Here is a 20,431-nt window from a genome sequence, read left to right as displayed (position 1 = left end):
TCTGTCTCTGGGGCAGCCCCACCATGCTGCTGCTGAACTGTGAGCGAGGAATGTTTGAAAGCTTAACCTGGAGTGTTGTACCAGATAGAAAAAAAGATTTTACTCAGAAATGCCATCAATCTGAGCAGGTTTTGGGCGCGCTAAATTGCGGTGTAAGAAGTCATAAAAGTCAGGGGTTTTGACAGCTATTACTGATATCTTCTCCCTGCTGCATTACTTAAAGTTCATAACATTTTTTAAAAATTGAAGGGATACATGCTATCCATGGGCAGATGGTACAAATTACACTCGTGGTTGCTCTTTTGATGTTTTACTGATGGAACTCCGGGAACTTTATTTAAGCCACATATCAATTTGGCATTCGGGATTTTGTCGCCACAGGAACATGCCTTGTTCCTGCTCTGCTGAGGGTTACAGAAACATTTTAAAAATAAAAAATAAAAATTGAGGAACAGCTTTTCAAATGTGCCCTGAATTGGTGCAGTTCCTCTCACTTCAGTGAAGTTAGAGATTTACACCAGCTGAGGTGCCAGCCTGGTGTCCCAAAAGCAGGCTTCAAACACCTCAAATCCATTTATATAACGCAACCACCTGGAGATTATAGCATTGTATCCTGTTTAGAGGATTAAACACTTTCTTGCTTTAGCAGCACTGGGAAGAGCTAGTGAGGTTTTCCCATCCCTGGCCAGGAGCCTGCTCAGCATCGTGATCCTGTGCAGCATCATGATACCGTGCAGCGTGATGTCTGGTGCATCTCAAGAGGGCACGCGCTAGAGTGATGGCTGCAAGAATGGCTTTGATTTACCTCTTTGTGTAACTTTAAAAGAGAGGTTGTTCTCTTTTCCTAAATAAGTTGCTTCTGTTTAAACCCCAGGATGCCATCAGGCTTGTATTCAAGGCAGCCAGAGACCATTGCAAGCTGATGCTGACAATTTTGCAGCAAAAATATAAATATATAACGTTATAAACATGAGTTTTCTCTCTCTCTTACCATTCTTTCAATTACACTGTAATTTTTTACATTGGAATATTGTCTGTTTTTCTTCAGGCAAGGGCTGAACTTGCTAGAAATAGTAACAAAAATGCAGTGTAATATTTGCAGTGAGGCAGATGCTTAAAGATGCTTGTGCCAGTAGTTTCTGGAAAGGACACAAAACCCGTGCCCACCGTATTCCCACCTTACTGAATATGAAGTATATGCACATGGGGCTCCGTGTGGAACGTCCTGTTGAGTTTGTAATACGTACAGCTGTAGGGAGCGACACGTATCCCAAGTGGAAGAGCTTGGACAGGGTTGTGAAAGGCTCCACCACCAAAGCACAGGTGTGGTGATCCCTGCAGCATTCCCAGGGCTTGAAAACAAACAAGTATTGTTCTCCATAGCCATGGAAGTGTGTATGTCTTGGGAGAAACTGTACCCATCTCCCATGTGCTCTTTTCTTATTCTTTCTTTTTGTTTCTTCATATTGAAATTCAGTTAGAAAAATTGCGAATCTCAAGCTTTTTTTTTTTTTTGCAGGAATGTGTTTGCAGTTTAATTCAGCCTTGTCCTTTTTTTTTTTTTCCCCCAAGTAGCCCTTGTATATATATAAAAAAATCTTTCTAAAATGCAGCAACTTTTTTCCAAAGTTTCTATGCTTTTAAAAGATTTAAAGGAATCGAATAAACAACTCATCTGCCTTGATTTAGATGGACACTACCTTTATTCTTCAGATTTTTTTAAAACCAGACTTGCTAGGTCAGAATTATTTTTTGAAGACCTTTAAACAAAATGCTTCCAATACAATCTATGCTATTCAAAATGAAAATAAAATAGGTCTTCTGCAGAATCACAAGCAAATGTAGAGGAAATAGAGAGTGCCATGGGAGAGTTTTAGGAGTTGTCCGAGACAGGTACCTTGTTCTTCCAAACGTTTGGTGTTGGGTAGACCCATGGGCAGACCCACGGCTGTGTTAGTACAGCCTCCACTTTCGTACACTCGTTTCTGTTAAACACTTGTCAAATAAGAGCTGCACACCTTGACTGCATCTGACTGACACCTTCAGATGACTGAGACTGGGAGAAGGCACAACTCTGAAAGGTGGAGATGATGAAGCTTCATGTCACCCGTCTCCTACTACAGCATTGTCCCAGGGATATGGAAATGTTCAGCTGTTGCCAAAACTGAGCAGACAAGGAGAAAAGAGCGTATTGAGTTAACAAACAGCTGGTTTACTCTCTGCTTTGTTCATGGTTTATAAGTTTTGCCCCTGTGTGTTGGCAGTAAGTCATGCATGCCAGCTGAATGCTGATATCCTCCTGAGAAAGCATTCCCAACATTCCCGTAATTACTCAGCAGTACTGCCTGCTCTGAGCATGAGCAAGGGCTTGTTAGGACAGCTCGCAGCACTGCTGCTCTTAATACTGGGAACTAAATGTCACAGTCATCCCTGATGTATTCTCTTGGATCCAGCCTTGGGTTTTCTTGCCGTAGCTGCAGAATGGTGCCCGTGACCCGGAACAAGCAGATTTACAGTGCCCCGTTGACAAACTGACCCACTGTACATGCATTTTCTGACCAGTGACACAGTGCAAATTAAGTTACTGGTCTTCCCCTTGCAGCGTGCCAGAGCGATTATCCCTTGCTCGCTGCTACCTGGGAGCGGTGCTGCATCTCTCGCGGGGCCCTGGTGGTTCAATCTGCTTGTTCACAAATATTTGGGAAGGGAATCTATTGCCTAAACCTCTCTCTAAATAGCTGGATGGAAAGTTGGCAGCAATCAGCTTTAGTTCTGACAGTGGCTAACGCTGTTAAACTGGAAAACAAAAAAAACAGGCTTCACCTTCAAGCGATGCTCCAGACAGAGTCCCTTTCACCTTGAAGTCTTCTGCAGAGTTGGGCTCCTCAATCAATCGAGAGCCTGTACACATTGCCAGAGTTGTCTTTGTTTTTCAAGCGATAGATGGTACAGAGATTATGGGTTATTGCCCCAGGGACCTGTTTTTTAAGGCTCCAGGATTTTAAAGGAAAGAGGCTTTTTTCTTGTGAGTATTTTATAACTTTTTGCTGTCCGCTGACGGGGTGGGGAGGATCGCATTTGTTAGCCTGGCTTTTCCACACCTTCCTTATTACATGAAAGATTAAAATCAATTGAAGTTCAGAAAGGAAGTATGTGGCTTTAAAATATTCACACAGACCTACTACTTCTGCTGGGTTTTTTTAATATCTGTTTTTATAGTCCTTGTCATACTCAAGACAAGTGGAAATCTTACAATAACGATATGTGTTCTTGAGGACATCAATTATATCAACATCTTAAATTTTATTAATAAATCAATAGGTAATTAGTACAGACCTTTGAAACATTTATAATACTATATCCACAAATAGCTCTGTGTGAGAGCACACAGAACTGGAGGCATCTGCAGACCATGGGAGGAGGTTGCAAAGTAGTTGAAGGCAACTTCTGTGTGCTCTGCTGGGTGGGGCTTGGTAGGAGTGACAGTGATGTCAAATGGGCCAGGTGTAAATATACAAGTTTTTAATAGTCTAGGATGCTGGTAACAGCTTTCTGAAAGAATTTCACAGATTCAAGTCTCTTACTAGGCAAAAGCCGTTTTCAGTCTGAACTATAGTTTGCCCATCTTTGCCCATTGCTTCCAGAGCTTGTTTTCATCAGGGATTGGAAAAAATCAGCCCGATATCAATTTCTAGCTGCAAGATTTAGGTGCAGTCAGGATTCATAGACCCTCAGAACAGTTCTCGTGGTTGGACTTTGCCTGTGCTTTCCTGGGAGGTTACAAACCATGCTGGAAGGCACTGTTGCCAACAGCACAGGACTACAAGGTGGCCACAATTCATCAGGCATGGGATGTGGCTGCTGCACCTGCCATCCTGGCGATGGATGGGGATAACGGATTGAGGCAAGGTGTCTCAGAGCTGCTGTTTAGTTGTTAAGGTTAGTGCCATGGATGGAGCAGACCATGAGCTGCAGCTGTGCCTCCCCTAAGGACCAATTTCTCTGTCGTTGACTGACCTCCTCAGTTGAACGTATGTTGTGTTCTGAGTTGAAAGGATTAAAAAGTGCATAAACCATGAAATACATTAAACACCAGCATTTCATCTAAGGCTCTGTATTATCCAGTCATCTGTGGTGCTCTGAACTCAGTTCTTCTTCAAAAGCAAAGTGGCAAAATGACAATGTTTGCATTGGCAAGAAAGTGTTTTCAAGATGTTCAGCTGCAGTTGAAGTGCACAGCAAGGAGTTCTGTGTGAACGAGCACGGCTCTGGTGGGTGATGTCAGACATCCCTGTCGTTTCACTTCTGTTCATAGAGGAGTTTTAGTAGCCCCAGTGTTTGGTCGCTGCGATCATTTTTGTCTCCGTGTATGCTGGTGGAACAAAAGGAGCATGAGCTCATGTGAGAGTGTGACTATTTTTATTCTTGGTAACCAGCAGACGTGGCCAATTAAGTAATGACACAGTACCATGAGTTGTTATAGCGATGGTCTTGAGGGAGAAGGAAGAAAGTACCAGAGGAAAATGTATCCAGCAACTGAAGAGCTGAGTCCTGGATTTTGGCCTGGGCTTGGCTTGGCAACGTGCTGGTGGCATCCGGAGGCTGGATTTGCAGTCACGGCTCAAATCCATGAGTGTTGCACGTGCACAACAACAGCAAAGATCATTTAGTTCATAGATGATTATTTAGATCATAGCCAAGTCTAGAGGAACAAATGGTTTACGGTGGGTTTTAGATCATGCAGGTTTAGTGTCCTTATTCCTAGTGATGGAATATGTTTGAACACATTCAGGATAGATGTTATGCAGCAGGTTTTGAGAACCCTGGAGAAGCCGTGATATTATTCATCTCCTAAACCAGAATGTATGTCTTTGTTACTTCAAGAAGAAAAATGTGCGCTTTTTTATTATTATTATTATTATTTATTGCTGCCCAATGGTAACAATAGATGCATTGTGCTAGGTAAGGACAGTATTTTAATTTCCTGTCATAATCCTGTGTTTCTAGGGCTGGATATATAACCCTGCTGAATGATTTCCTCAGGGCTAGAGCCTAACTTATAAGACATCAGAACAAGCCTGACTATTATTGATGTATTTAAAAGTGTCTTTCAAAAATAACGCTTTGGTTGTTTCTACTATTTCAGCACTGGAGATCGACAAATAACCTGATCATTAATGAACAGGCAGATGGTTCTGTGTTGTCTTTTGTAACGGGGTCTTTGAGCAGAGGACCTGCAGATGCCCCAATGCTCTTCTATTATACTACTATTACTATTATTGTTGTTGTTGTTGTTATTATTATTATTATTATTACTGTTGTGGTCTTATAATTATTCATAACTTTATCGTGGGCTGCTCTCATCCTTAGCAGAGCAGTGCAAGTTTATCTGTTTATCTCCCCGATGTCAGCTGTGATGACTCAGGGAGAAGGCTGCTTGGGGAAGAAACTTGTGATTTCCTGCGGTAATGGAGAAATGTGCTTTTATGCTGTGCTGAGGAGAACATCTGCGATCATAATCGTGCTGTTGACTTACTAAGAGAACACAAATTACATTCTATTAAATAAGTTTTTGTCGTAGGACAAGTCTCTCATTACGCTGCATCGGGAATTGCCTCTTCCCGCTGTCTAGACCCAGTAGATGAGGCACAGGGAAAACTCGCTTGTGCGTGTATGGATCGGGTAGCAACATTTTACTTGAAAAGTGCCAATTCGATGACATTTGCTATAATTAATTGTGGCATTGAAATAGGTGAAATTAGGATTTGGCCGTGGTACAGACAGTCAAACCGAATGAGATAGAATCATAGAATGGTTAGGGCTGGAAGGGACCTTCAAAGGCCATCTAGTCCAACCCCCCTGCAAGGAACAGGGATATCTCCAACTAGATCAGGTTGCTCAGGGCCTCATCCAGCCGGGCCTTGAACGTCTCCAGGGATGGAGCATCCACCACCTCTCTGGGCAACCTGTTCCAGTGTTCTAGTGTTCTAGATGCCTCATGGATGAGCTCCCTGAGCTGGAGCCTGACCTGCGGTTGGGCATCTGCACGTCGGCTCCTGCGCTGCGGCCTCGCGGGACCCGGGCAGAGGCAGCTGGGGGGCTGGCTCCTGACCCCCCCAAGCTGAGGCACCCCGTGGAGGTCAGAGCATGCTGGTGTCAGGGTGGATTTGTTTAACCCTGCCTTTAATTTGAATTGCTCCAGATACTCGGGTCACTCGTAAACAGAGTCATCGGACCATTAACTGTCTCAAATTCTGGAGCTCTTCCATGCCTGATTTATGAGAATGAAGATTTATTTCATCCTGTCTTCTGAGCTTCTGGATTTTATGGCCGTGTTACTGTCTCTGAAGAATATCTGACACCTCTTTTGAACTCGGGTATCAGATGCTTGCCTGTCAGATGTCACCTGTCAGGCATGGCTTTACACTTGCAGTGCACTTGTACTTGGTACGGCAGCGATCTGGGAAATGGAAATATGTCAGAAAAGAGAGGTGATAGCAGGAGGAGCCGTCCGGCTCGTGGTCCCTGTTGGAGATGTGTAGGGTGCTGCAAAACAAGCCAAATCCTGCAGCCTGGTCCTGCAGGGGTTCAGGAGAGAGGTGGTGGCTCTCTTACTCATTGAGCTTCTCAGCCCAGAAGCAAGACCAAGGGGGATGTCTCGGACGAGATCTCTGGGAGGGTGTTTTGGTCCCACAGCTCAGAGTGTTGCAGCGGATCTGCAGAAAGTGCATCTGATGCAGTGGTGGGTGATGATGATGGTGAGGAGGAGGGAAAGAGCCTCATGGTCTGTTTCAGCTTTGCTCCCGAAAGTATTTGCTTGTTGTGTTGTTTTGTTCTCTTTATCAATCTTCACTGTTTTGCTTTCTTAAACATACGGGTCAGCCATGGCACAGTGGGAGGCAGGAGCGACTGGCAGCCCAACGGTGGAGGCAGGCTGGTGGCTGTCTCCAGAGATGCAGAGCTACGAGGCCCTTCCCTTAAAAATAACACTTCATACAGGACTTCTTAGATCTCCTTTTTTTTAAATACGTATTTTGTTTCTTCTGACTGGGAAGCACTTTTAGCAGGTCTTGTTCATTGAGAAGTCTACAGGGTTACTTGTAGTGGGACTATCTGGGTGAAGATTTCTTTCTTGTCATTTCAAAGCCATCAGCAGCACTTGTGTGTGCAGTTGATGTTAATAGAAGTGATAGGCAAAAAATAAAGAGCGAGCTGTCCAATTTAGTGTTTTCCTGCTCAGGAGGATGTAATGCAGCTGAGCAACCTCGAAGAGCCGGCTGCTGTGTTAATCAGCCGTGCCCTTGAGCTGTCCTATCCATTCCACTTTCCAGTTTCCTGAAGAGTTGCTCTTCCCAAGGTGCAGTTTTGTCTCGAAGAAATACCGACTTGCAGCGTTGTATGAAAACACACCAGCATACACAGCAGAAGCCAGTTCCCTCGGCAGCAAACAAGGAAGGGATTTTTATCATTTATACTGGATATACTCCAAGAATTCTCTCTTCAGTTCAGTTATTATCTTTCCCTACAGTGTGGAATATTCAATTAAACCTTCTCTCAAATCGGCCCTAACTTTAAATGAAAATTAAAGCGGTTCTGTTTAGGTAATGATATCCGTCACTGGGCTTAGTGTTCAGAGAGAACAGGAATGGTTTCACCTGTTCCTCTGAATTAACCTCAGCTGACGTTCCTCATGTTTCAATTCCTCAAAAGTGCAGAAAGAAGACAAGCATTTAGCATCCTTCTGGATGTGCTGGCTCTCAGGTTTGGGATACTGGAGGGACGCAGAAAATATACTCTTCATTTGGAATGTATTTAACTTAATCTGGCATTTTTAAAAATAGATTTCGTGATTCACTAGAAAAAAAACATATATTTCTCTCTCAGCAGAAGCTAGGATAGCAGAATGTTCTTCTAAATTATCTATCACAGTCTGTCCAACAGCATATGGGCATATACCTCGTACTGTGTTTAAACATGTTTCTTTTATCATGAAATCTACTGAAATTTTCTATATCCTGCATCTTACTGAAAGAAATACATTTCTCTCAAAGGAGGCAGACCCAGAGCAATAACACGTTTGTTTCATCTGACGGGGGGGGAGAAGAAAATGCTCTTTGGTGACCAATCTTGTTTGCAACTTGTCTTAAGGTGAGGGCAGCTCAGTGTTCATTCTGGGTTAACTCATTTCAGGTCTGAGCAACAGAAACGTAACTCAGAAAAATAAAATCTGTGACTGGGAGAGTGTCTTAACAGTTAGCTTGTCCGGGGAGGTTTTCCCAGGACAGTAACAGATGTGCAAGCAGTGTCACAGGTTACACGGTAGCTGCTAAAAATTATGAAGAGCAAAGTGAGCTAAAATAACTGGGCAGCTTTCATGTGTATATATACATAGAATCATAGAATGGTTAGGGCTGGAAGGGACCTTCAAAGGTCATCTAGTCCAACCCCCCTGCAAGGAACAGGGATATCTCCAACTAGATCAGGTTGCTCAGGGCCTCGTCCAACCTGGCCTTGAACGTCTCCAGGGATGGAGCATCCACCACCTCTCTGGGCAACCTGTTCCAGTGTTCTACAACTCTCATGGTAAAAAATTTTTTCCTAATATCCAATCTGAATCTACCTCCCTCTATTTTAAACCCATTACCCCTTGTCCTATCACAACAGGCCCTCCTGAACAGCCTCTCCCCATCTTTCCTGTAGGCCCCCTTGAGGTACTGGAAGACCGCTATAAGGTCACCCCGGAGCCTCCTCTTCTCCAGGCTGAACAGCCCCAACTCTTTCAGCCTGTCCTCATAGGAAAGGTGCTCCAGCCCTCTTATCATCTTCGTGGCCCTCCTCTGGACCCTCTCCAACTGGTCCATGTCCTTCTTATGTTGGGGGCTCCAGAACTGGACGCAATACTCCAAGTGAGGTCTCATGAGGGCAGAGTAGAGGGGGAGAATCACCTCCCTCGACCTGCTGGCCACGCTCCTCTTGATGCAGCCCAGGACGCGGTTGGCCTTCTGGGCCGCAAGAGCACATTGCCGGCTCTGCTAACATATGTGCATAACATGTATGCACTGCTTCATTGTTCTGTTAGATGAAACGACCAAAAGAAAGCCTAATGAACATGATCTCGTAGGCAGGGCAAGGGAGAAGCCTGCTAAGGTTGGGAAAGAGCCTCCTGATATCAGTGGGCTTCCATGGATCAAGCTCGTAGTCGTCTGCATCTGGTGAAAATCATCACTGCGTTTAGTGAAAAGCTAAAAATGTGTTATTGTCGCTCCGTGCTTGCAAGTCCCTCAACATTATTGCAATAGAAATGAAATCACCACTGGTATTTATTTTTCTTTGACGTGTAAAAGTCACATTTAGAAGTTATCTGGGTAGCAAATCCGTAGTCCCACAAACCCAGACACTGTAATAGAGCAAATGCAGCAGAGTGTGCTGACACTGAGCATCTGAGATCGGTTTCCACTCAGTAATGCTGTGAGTTAGTAAAAAATGGACAATATATGATGCAGGTCCTTGCAGGTTTTTTTTTGGCCTGTAAGAATCTAGACAGCAGCTTGTTTTATTTTTTAGTGAATATTTAGTGTTCTTTGAACCAAATCCTCCTGTTCAGTAAGGTGCTGTGGCTCAACTCTTGTCACACACTGCGTGCGGATCCGGGCTGCAGCGATTTCAATCTCACGTGAGACTGTAGCAAAAGGACTCCACAGCCTGAAGATTAAAGAGTTGGGACCTGCTTATCTCGGTTAGACACAGGCAGCACTAAGACAAAGACGACAGGCACTCAAAATAAGTGTTGCAAGGTTTTTCCTCCTTTTCTGTTGCACTGATACGCTGGCAGCTGCTTTCAGAGCTTCTGCCTGACCCAAGGCTGTTCTCCTGAAAGCCAAGTAGCAGTGGTGGCACCAGGGCTTTTCTGCTTGCTGGCTAACAGAAAGGGCAAGCATTCTTTTTTTTGGCACATAAAAGCTGAATATTGAACAGTGTCAGCAACAGTTATGGTAATATTTGGAGAGCGGTTTCGTGTGGTCATCTTTTGTGGGTTTCTATTGTAGCATAGGCAAATTAAGTTTATTTAGTCTTTTCACCTATTTGTCACTAATTCTACCTTCGTAGAACATTTGTAGTTCTCTGTCTTCCATGTCTTAAGTTTTTTTTCTAAATTGTACTTTGCTTACTAATGATATAGACAGGTTGTAATGTTTCTTACAAAGGTAACTCCCTGTCAAACACCCTGTGGCATCATATGGACCAGTTTCATTGTACTTTGAAGACCAGTGTCTCACCCCAGGACACTACATCGTAGCAGTCTGGGCCCTGATCCTGCAGCCAAGTAATGTCCTGGACATCTGGGGACACATTTTATGTTGAGCATTTGGACCCTTTGATTTGCTCGTGTGTCTGTTTCCCAGCTCAAGCAGGTGAGCTGTCTACTTTTCAATGCAAGGTGTGTTTTCTTGCCATGGGAGGAGGACCAACCTTCAGCTCGATGTGATACGATATAAATTGACACACTATTAATTGCAAATGACAGCGTAGCGTGACTTGAGTCCTTTGTGGGGTGTGAGGCAGATGGCAGCCCATGCAACACGTACCTGAGTCAGCACGGTTTGCTAACTGGATTATCTGGGATGCTCTGGCTTGTGCCTGTCCCAGCATGATCAAGCTCCTTGCTTATCGGACTGGAAGCGACTCTTACACAGGACCTGAGCACCAGGCCAGCTTCTGTATTTTACAATTAGAAAAGAGGATAAATTAGAACATATTTGAATTCTCTTGTTTTCAAACCCATTAATATAGTACTCAGAGCTATAATCTCTATGGGCCAGATTGTAACACTCTTTCTTACGGTGAATGAGACTGTCTGAGGAGTGAAGCAGCCCTGGGTCTCAGAAACAAGTCAGGATATCATCATCCAGCCCTGTGTGCTTTATGGTTATTATTATCTTTTTCTGCCAGCAACAGTAAATTGCACACAGGTATAATTTAAAGATAGAGATTATGTGAAATGTGTTTTGAATAATAGATGAGTCTCGGTCAGATATCGTTAACATATAATTAAAAGTAAAGATAAATACAACCGATACGACCGCATGCTTAGTGTGTTCTCTTTTGTGGTGGTGCCCGAGGGAGGAGACATGGGGGAGAGGTTGCTCCGTTATCATCTTCCTGGCAAAGTCTCTCTGAAATCCTTCTGTGGAGATGACAGAATTTTCTCCCTGGAGTAAAGAGCTATTGTTCTGTCCCTAATAAATCCTGCTGACTTCCCAGTGTCAGGGAATATGAGGGCACATTCATTCTCACCCTCCTCCCATCGGGAAGATGCATTGTCTTCCATTCATTCCTTTTTCTTTCTAATTTTTTTGTTCATCTCATCGTCTTTATGTTTTATTTATTCATTCTCCTCTGACCTCCTATACCCGCAAATTTCGTGCATGTCCACCAAGACAGACTTCTGACCACAGACTAGATGGCAGCGTGGCTACCTGGCCAAGGTGACGTCCAGGCTCGAGTCCCTGCCCTTGGCAGCGAGGGAGCCGCGGGCACCGGCAGCAGCACCCTGATGGCCCGTGCAATTGTCCTGTGCCCACCCAGTGCCCTGCAAGAACAGAAGTCTGCCAGGAAGATGACAGGGCAGAACACGATCAGAAAATGTTCAAGCAAGACTCCTTCCATTCAACTAAAAACCAGAAAGTCCTAACTTTCGTTTGCTGTATTTAATAATGAGTTTTTTTAATTTGCAGAGAAAATATTTCCATGTTTAAAAGTAAAACTGAGCATTCTGATTTCAAGTGAGCTGTGCTATTCACAGTATGACCGTGCCCGTTCCCCTTTGTTTGAACTTTGAGTAAAGTTTCCATCTGTGCTCTATTTAGTGCACAAATATTTTCATGAGTGTTGACTCCATGTAGGGTTCAATGACTTTTGGAAAAAAATCTGGCTGTTCTAAAAGAACCTGTCGTTATCACTTCTTTTCTAGGGTGAATGATGCACGGCCTCTTGCTGCTAAGATACTATTTTATAGTTTTAACACCGGGTACATGGAGATTCCATTAAGTATCTGTCACATTTTTCCTCTGTTTAATGCAGACAACAACACACTGCACGGACCAGTTTTCCTTCAGGAGCCCGACAGTGTGATCTTCCCCTTGGATTCAGAGGAAAGGAAAGTGAAGCTGAGCTGCGAAGTAAAAGGAAATCCCAGACCAACCATTGGGTTCGTTGAATGTTTAACTGTTCTTTAGCACGATCTCTGCGTTACAGCAGCATCCCCCAAGAGCCTTTCTCCTGCATGTATCATGTAACTCAGGGATGCCCCTGGAGTCTGTCACAAATCTGGTAACAAAACCAAAAAAAAGGGCAGCAGGAAATCACCACGTATCGCGACGCAGTTGCAAAATTTGGGCAAGCGTTCAGAAAAGTTACGAAGGGATTGCAAACAGTCTTGGCTCCCAGATTAACCGTCCTTTTCCATAAGCGTGGACAAAGCTCTTAACTGTTTTCAGCTTCAGTGACTGCTTTGGGATCCTCAGAAAAAAAAGATGCTTTGCTTCCACGGTGGTGCTGCTGCTGTAAATCATTTAGGCTGCTGCGTTTTTTCCTTTAGTGCCTTTCTTGTTTTGTTCAGCAGAGTAAATGCTGCTCTGAAACCGATTAGAGTCGTCAGACCTCGGCCGCCGTGCTGTCTTCTGACACGAATGTTTAATGCAATAAATTCTGGTTTCACTGCTGCAAACACATTCAAATTGTTTCTCTGGGTGTGCTTGTAAAGGGAGCTGCTCTGCGGCGGTGGCTCCGTGGAGGGCTGGGGGCATGAGAGTTGCTGGAACTGGGGCAACGTGGTGCTGGAGTTTCTCAGTGCCCCAGTTTGTGCCAGCATCTGCTGTGAGTGAATTTTCTTAAACAGCCAGCAAGTCGGGAGAGGAAAAGAAACCTCAGTGGACTTGAATGGTTTAAGGATCCTGTTTCTGGGACTTTCCCTTGCAAAATGATTAATTCCAAAGAGCAGCAGCACTAGCAACTACAGAAGCATTAATCATATCAGAGACTAAAATATATGTCCAGGCTATTGCTCTTTCAGTTAAATACCGGAATATTTCAATACTGTGCAGGAAATTTGCATTTTCATGCGTTTTTTTTAATATTAATAAGTAGTCAAAGATGTTTTAAATCTTTCTTTGTTTACTACATGTTGTATTTTCAAATACCCAAGAGTATCCATTAATATTAGCAGAATCTAACTTCAGCATTTTGTGCTATAGGTGGAAGTTAAATGGAACCAGTATTGACATCAGTATGGATTACCGCTACAGCGTGGTGGAAGGCAACCTGTTGATCAATAATCCCAATAAAACCCAAGATACTGGAACATACCAGTGTGTAGCAACAAACCCGTTTGGAACGATTGTCAGCAGAGAAGCAAAGCTTCAGTTTGCTTGTGAGTAAGAACGCAGCCTCCGCTCCTGCAGCGTGCCAGAAAAACTGGGAGAGCAATGCTGCTCCACTAACCTTTCCTGGTGCATGGCTTAGGATTCTCTGAGCTGTTCATGGGTCTGAGCTGCTCATGGAGGAGAGGAAACACCTGGATCTAGAGAGGAAATGTGGATGAGGAATAGGTGTCTTGGTTTATGATTATTTAGCTAAAATTGTATGTAGTGTGCAGGGTAAAATGTCTTGTTTCTTGAGAAAGAGGCCACCTAGGAAGGTATCTGGCAATTGGGATCTCACCATTGATTTTTCCTTTCCTTGAGGAATTAAAGCTTCAAAATATTTGAAGGAGCATACTCTTTGTAAGGAATAAATTCACAGTGACAGTTTTCACAAATCCTACGTTTCAGTACTTGGGTACAAGTACTTCCAGGTATGGGTGGTAGTCTGTAACTCTGTCTAAAAGGGAAAACAGGCTGCTTCATATTTACTTTGGGTTAAATTCATGCAGCTTCTCGTCGAAAGCTAAGGATAACAAAAGACACAGGTCTTGATGTGAATTAGCACTATGTGGAATTATGAAAAGCCATTTTGAGATACAGGATAAAGTCCACAAGAGTGGGCGAACGATAACGGAAGACTGCGAGTCATCTTTTTTCTCATGCAGTCGCAAAGGTGGAGGCAGAGAATAGGTACCCAGGTTATTCATCCGTCATCTCTGTGCCTTCTCTGTGCTGTTGTCCTGGGAGGAGTGTCCATAGCAGCTTAGCAGGTCCTGCTGGGATTACTGTGGACTGTCCTTGCCTGCACATGCAGGAGTTCAAGGCGATCCATTCCCAGGCATGAAGCCATCAGTAACGGTCAGCTGGGCTTTTGGTAGAGCTTAGTGAAAGATGCTTTTCACCAACTGGTAGAAGTTGATGTGCTCCAGCTACAAAAATAAAAAGGTAAATGCACCAGTAAACACCGGGTTCATACCATATAGAGAGGTGATTTGTGATTGGTGATTTGTATCTTTGCTTCAGATACAGAATGTTTATTAAATTCTGGCTGTCCCAATATTGGACACTTTTAAGATTCAGCTGGACAGGGTGCTGGACCATCTTGTCTAGATCGTGCTTTTGCCAAGAAAGATTGGACCAGATGATCCTTGAGGTCTCTTCCAGCCTGGTACTCTACAATTCTGTGATTAATTTATCTGTCTTCGTGAGTGATACATCTGGCAAAAATCTTTCCAAGTTTTCTAGTTGACAAACGGATTTGGTTTGCCTGATTCTTAGTTTAGAAGATTCAATTCAAAAACAGAGCTAGTTTTTTTCCAATTAAAGTAATGATGGGGAACTTGAATAAATGTATTATTTTTGATTCCTGAAATTTATTTTGGATTGCTAAAACAGCATAAGCAGTAGAAACATTTTGATTAAATAAAAAAGAAAAAAATAGCATTTATCAAGGTAGGCTCTGTGCTTTCACAAAACAGTAAGTCATTTTGTCTTGTGTAATCAAAGGGATTGCAACCAGAATTGGCTGAATTATGAAGGACACAGAAGGAAAGCTCTGCTTCTAAGAACTGGTAAAAATGGTATCTGTATTAGCAATCGGTGTTTTTCAGCCTTGATGTCCAAGACACGTGGATGCAGTAGCACTGCCTAGTATAACTGCTTGCCTTTCTGTGGTTTCATTCCAAATGTGATCATTTTGGAATGGTCTTCTGTAAGTTCTGCATGGGATAACCTAAAACACTGAATAGGGAGGACTCGTTCTAGCCACTGGAGAGCTCTCTTAAACCTCTTTACTCTCAGTTGCTCTCTCAGGATTTTCCCCTTATATCAAGTTATTTTCCTTGAATTTAGACCCTTGTCTGGCACCTCGATTGCACACACAGTCTCTGACCCAGCTCCAACACTTCAGCTCGGTCTCTCACACCCCACTGTGTTACGTGTTATGATTTAACTGTGGAAAGCTGTTTGTTTAGAGACTGAGGACTGTACAGCTTAACCTGTCCGTAGCTTCCCTCTTCGTCCGAGCAATCCCTTATTTTCCAGCAAAATCAGTGTGTTGTGTGATTTTTGTATTATTTCATTTCTATTTCTGAGGAAAGTTATTGGTGGGTCTTTTGAGACTTATATCTGGAGGTTTGAGCTGGTTTTGTCCTCTTAAGGGTTAAATTCGGAATCCTGGGGCATCATTAATATACATTTGTTCGTTATTCAAGGTCTGAGTTATTCTTCTCTAGCGTTTTCACTGAAGATTAAACTGTGATCTAGCTATTCACCCTCCTGTGGAGGTCAGAGAGGGTCAGCAATTTAATCCTTCAAATATGTATTTAGGTTACAAACTCATTATGATAAAAGTGCTAATATTTTCCCCCAATACTTACTTTGTGATATATCATTTACATTCCAAATTTGTTCTCTCTCTCTCTTCCCTCCCCCTGCCCCCCACCTCTCCACTGCTAGTTGTCTCTGAAATGGAACATATTTTTGGAAAGTGAGGAATCTGCTGTGCCACAGTAACAGAATATGGATTAATGATAGCCTAAACCCTGTACTTACAGCAATACAGGCTCTCAGAAAATTAAAAAAGCTTTAAACTCTGAATATGGATTCTAATAATGGCTTTTCCAAAATGATATACGAAAACATAGCTGAACTAGATTAAATTATGTGCTTTTTATTTTAGGGGGTGAGGCTTAGCTTGACAATTTTATTCACTGCACTGTAGTTTCTGTTTGGAAATAACACTGAAATCAATAAGAAGTTATGCCTGGAAAGAAGTGCAGCTCTGATGCTGCAGTTTAGAGGCGTACCCACCCATTCAGACATATGATTAAAGCTGTTTACTATGGCCCGGATCCTGCTTCCGTTTAAGTCGAAGATAAAACTTGTATTGATTTTTCGTGGCACCAGTGTTGGACCATACCCCTCAGGAAGTGATGAATTTGCAAGTTGTTCCGCCTGCTCATCTCCCCTTCTCTTTGGCGTGACTCGAAGGTGCTGAGCAGCTCTGGGCTGCGGGCAGGACCGCGGTCCAGCTCAGCGCAGAGCGGTGCGCCGGGAGCAGGATGTGCCTTTCCTGAGCCTCCTCGCCGAATTGTTTCTAGTGCCTGTGAAATAATTTAGAAGATGTAACGTTAATGCACGCAGGTGCTGAAAGTTGCATTTACACTCGCGTCTCCGTAGGCATAAAATCACAAAGTTGAGTCCCAGGAAAGGCTTCAAGAGCTCGTCTGTCCCCAGTGCGAGGCAGCATCGATGCCCTCCCTTAGAGGAGCTCACCAGCCTGTTCTGCACAGCGTTTGCAGACCCATTTGGTGGCCTCTGCTAGTGCTGACCATGCTTGTCAGCAGCTGTTACTGATCATCTGGACTATGCTTGTACTCCATGCCCCGGGTGAGTGATGACCCAAAGGCATTCAAGTCTATTTCTCCTCCTCTTCTGTTAACTATCAAGTGTGGTAGATGTCCAAAGGATTGTGCTTTTGGACAGCTGAGTCCCAATGGTTTCCCACCAGGAATGCCTTTGCAGAAGCCCCCGATTCATCGCCACGTGTGGGTGACCATGGACAGTGCCAGCTTCCGCGGGGCTCGTGGTTCATCTACTGTCTTTGGGTTTGCTCTCGCTTAACCAAAGGCTGGTAATGGAAAAAAGGGCAAAAGGGCCAGCTTGTCAAACCTGCTCCAAGTGAGCAATGCTGGTAGAAACGAGTTCAGGAATTAAAAGACTAAGTAAGGTTTCTTTTTCTGTTTGAAAATTCGTTGCCAAGTGATGTCCAGATCTGTTCTTTTACAGTCCCATTGGTAGGGTGGGATGAGCGAGACTGGACTCTCCCCAGCAAAGAGAGTGGCAATTAGTATCTTGCCTTTCAGCTGATTTAGAAGCATTTACAGAGTAGCAACTCTAATTAGAGATCAACTTTGATATTTATTTTACCTTGCTGAGGCCACAGTTTGTTTTTTGCTGCCAACACTTTGAAGCCAGGCGTTTTTGCACATCTCCAGGAGCAGGGCAGAGGGTCAATCCAGCAGCCCTTTGCCCCCTGCCCCGGGGCGGGTTCCAGGCTGTGCCTGCTCCATCACCGCCTGCACCTCCGGATGGGGCCAAGGCTTCACTCCACTCCCCCAGCAGAATGATGCCCGTCTTCTCCCATGGAGCCATCCCCAGTGCTGGTGATTCCTATCACATTCCCTGCTGTGATAACTAGACTCAATTTGGCCCTAAACTCCTCAGCAGGATTTGCAGTTTAACCTGAAAACACACAAAGACAGTGCTACCAGCTGACACTGGTTTAGAAATAAACCCTCCAGAGAGTGGGCGAGCAGCCATGCAGTAGTTGTTGCCTTTCTCATCAGTAGTTTTGGTCATACCATTGTTTTGCCCCCTGTTATGAAAACTGCCTAAAAGTGATGTCTGTGAAACACGAGCTGTTGGAGAAATGAGATCTACTTTTCAGGGGATTTTAGCATTTTGCACGTTGTCGCACCCCCGCACTGGGAGGACGGTCGGTGTCCTTCCCCCCGCTCTGCGTGGAAGCACGCAGCAATTTTTTATGAAGGAGTTTGTGTTGAATCAGCAATTTATCAGGTCCATGCTAATGCTGTGGGTATTTTCTGCAGTTGGCAAAAATGATACTGAGATGGCCGGGGGCTGAGGTACCAATTTTTAGAACAGAAATGAGGCCCCAGGAGAGGAGACGATGGGGTTGAAGGGAGGTGGGGGATGGATCAGAGGATGCTGGAGCAGCAGCAAACCATCGCTCTGCTGCCCCAGGAGCCTGGGCTGTGGGCAGATGAGATGAAATGAAAGGGGAAGGGTCTCCTCCTCCTCCTCCTCTTCCTCCTCCTGCAGACGGCCCCGGTCAAGCGAAATGGTTGATTTTGTGCGTGGAATTTAGCCTGAACTGTTTTACTGTGTTTGATGATTAAACCGTGCCTGGAGGGCAGGGTTTGCAGGTGGGCTTCCCTCCGCCGCTAACCCGGGCAGCAGCCTCAGACTTAATTTTTGTACATTTTCCATCGAATTATTCATATGTAGAAACTCTTAACTTTCTTCTTCATTACTGCGAACGTACTCCTAACTGCCAGGAATCACACTATGGTTAGTGAAAGCTTTCCCCCCCGCCTACTTTTAGAAGAATTTGTTTCGTTGAATTTTTTCTGAAAATAATTGTTACACATGAGTTAGCAGCTGGGACTCAGCACTGTGCCGTGCCAATGGCAGCAGAAGATACAGTAATAATGCGACTGTGATGAGAATACTTTGGGGCTTTGACCTACCATCCCAAAATAATTCGACTGTGATGATAGAAAATCACTCCCAACGTTATACTGAAAAGGACTTTTTTCAATATTCCCATTGCTGGAATGATTCCTGTTTATATCTTAAACCCGAAAAAAATCCCATGATTTTTGCTATTAGTTGCTAAGAAACAAATTGTAATTGCTGCTCAAATTCTGTGCTGTTTTACCCTCTTACTGCCCTGAAGTGCATTCATTTTCTTTTTGGAGATTGAATAATCAATGAAGTAATTCATTCAAGAACAATTAATAATGAAAACATTTTCCAAAAAAAAACCACCAAAGCCCCTGCCTTGCCTAAGCAAACCGGCCCAACAACAATCCCATTGATTGGTCAGTGAAGCGGCGCGCTGAATGAGGCATTTGGCACACAAATTAAATCATTTCCGCAGTGATGACTAACGTCTGAGTGTTGAGAAAAGATGATGTGCTTCAAACCTCCTGGAAATTAAGGAGATGGAGGGTTTGGGTTGTTTTTTTCCAGTTGGCCCCTCGGCAGCCCATCGGTCGCCCGTGCTCATCCTCTTTCGGAAGTTTATTTTTTCAAGGATTTTCTGCTTCTGAAGGGCAGAAAACTCAGTTCAGTGAATTTTCCCAGCTCCTTCCTTTTTCCATTCTCTGTGAGAGCGGTTGTGAAAAGAGCCCCGGCTGGATATGTGGGGTGGGAGCCTTCAGCACCCTGGGTGGGGGCTGCCCACGGGCACTAAGGTGGGAGAAACACCCACCCTGCCTGCAGCCACCGCCACGCTCTGAGGCTGGTTTTCACCCCAATATAGAAATGCCACGCTCGGCTATTCCTTGCTCAGGTACCCCTTCTGATTTTTTGGAGCCTGGACTTGAAATCTGCAACTTTTTCCATAGGTTAATTCACCTTTTTTTGGCATTTGCATCAGCACACTGCCTCCCGTGTGTATGGTAACAATTCAGAGATAACACCCCAGCCAGAAACTAGAGTTTGCCCATGAATCTGCCTTAAATAACTTAATTTTCTTAATTTTTTTTGCATTTTCAGAAGTGGTTTCCTTAACGTGGCCTGCTTTCCCATACACACTCCAAAAATCTCTTTTGCTGGCTTATTTTTCCCGTTTAAAGCCTTTCAGAGCCTCTAAAATCTTAACTCAGCTGTGCCAAGTGTTGGAGAACCATCTCACAACCCCTGCACCTTTGCCACGCAGTCTCCAATGGGCAGAAAACTAGGCTAAGCCTCACGTAAGCTCTTCTTTTTCTTCTTTTTTTTGATGAATAGGACCAATGGGGAGTATATAGGAGAGGATAGATACATAACCTACTTTACTTTCATCTGTGATAGAAAGTCCCCTAACTTAGAATAGAAACATAGGATTTACACCTGCTTTGTTTCCACCTAAGGGTTGTAAATAAGATGAATATATTATTACTTAAAGCAGTAGTAGGGCATTTGTAAATAATCAGCACACCTTCTCTCAAAGCTAGTAATCTCGTGAGCCTGCAGTGTTATTTAGGAAGTGTATTTGGGTTTATATCACACAGAAATAGTGCTGCTGAGAGCAGGGAGCGTTGCCCGGGGAGGTGTCGGAGGGCTGTGGCCAGGAGCTGCTGCATATTTATTAATTTTGCCTTTAATGCGTAAAATAACATATTCAAAATAGATGTATTTTTTTTTTATATCTAGGGGCTGGATCTTTGAGATCTAAGTGCAGATGTAGGAGTTTGTTTAAAATGAATGATTAAATGGAC

At 43.9% G+C, this 20,431-nt stretch overlaps 1 protein-coding gene across 1 annotated transcript in view; it reads left to right on the top strand.

The window, feature by feature from the left end:
- Positions 1-12,104: 12,104 nt before the first annotated feature.
- CNTN4 (contactin 4) overlaps positions 12,105-20,431 on the top strand; it is a 116,997-nt gene continuing 108,670 nt past the window's right edge. Inside the window, exons 1-2 of the mRNA XM_086619332.1 lie at positions 12,105-12,208; positions 13,239-13,429. Coding sequence (XP_086475458.1) covers positions 13,288-13,429 — 142 coding nt within the window. The 5' untranslated portion in view covers positions 12,105-12,208; positions 13,239-13,287. The remainder of the gene's footprint in view (positions 12,209-13,238; positions 13,430-20,431) is intronic.

Source organism: Tauraco erythrolophus, chromosome 12, assembly GCF_009769465.1.
Source record: "Tauraco erythrolophus isolate bTauEry1 chromosome 12, bTauEry1.pri, whole genome shotgun sequence".
Classification (NCBI taxonomy): domain Eukaryota; kingdom Metazoa; phylum Chordata; class Aves; order Musophagiformes; family Musophagidae; genus Tauraco; species Tauraco erythrolophus.
This window is presented reverse-complemented; position numbering and strand designations above follow the sequence as displayed.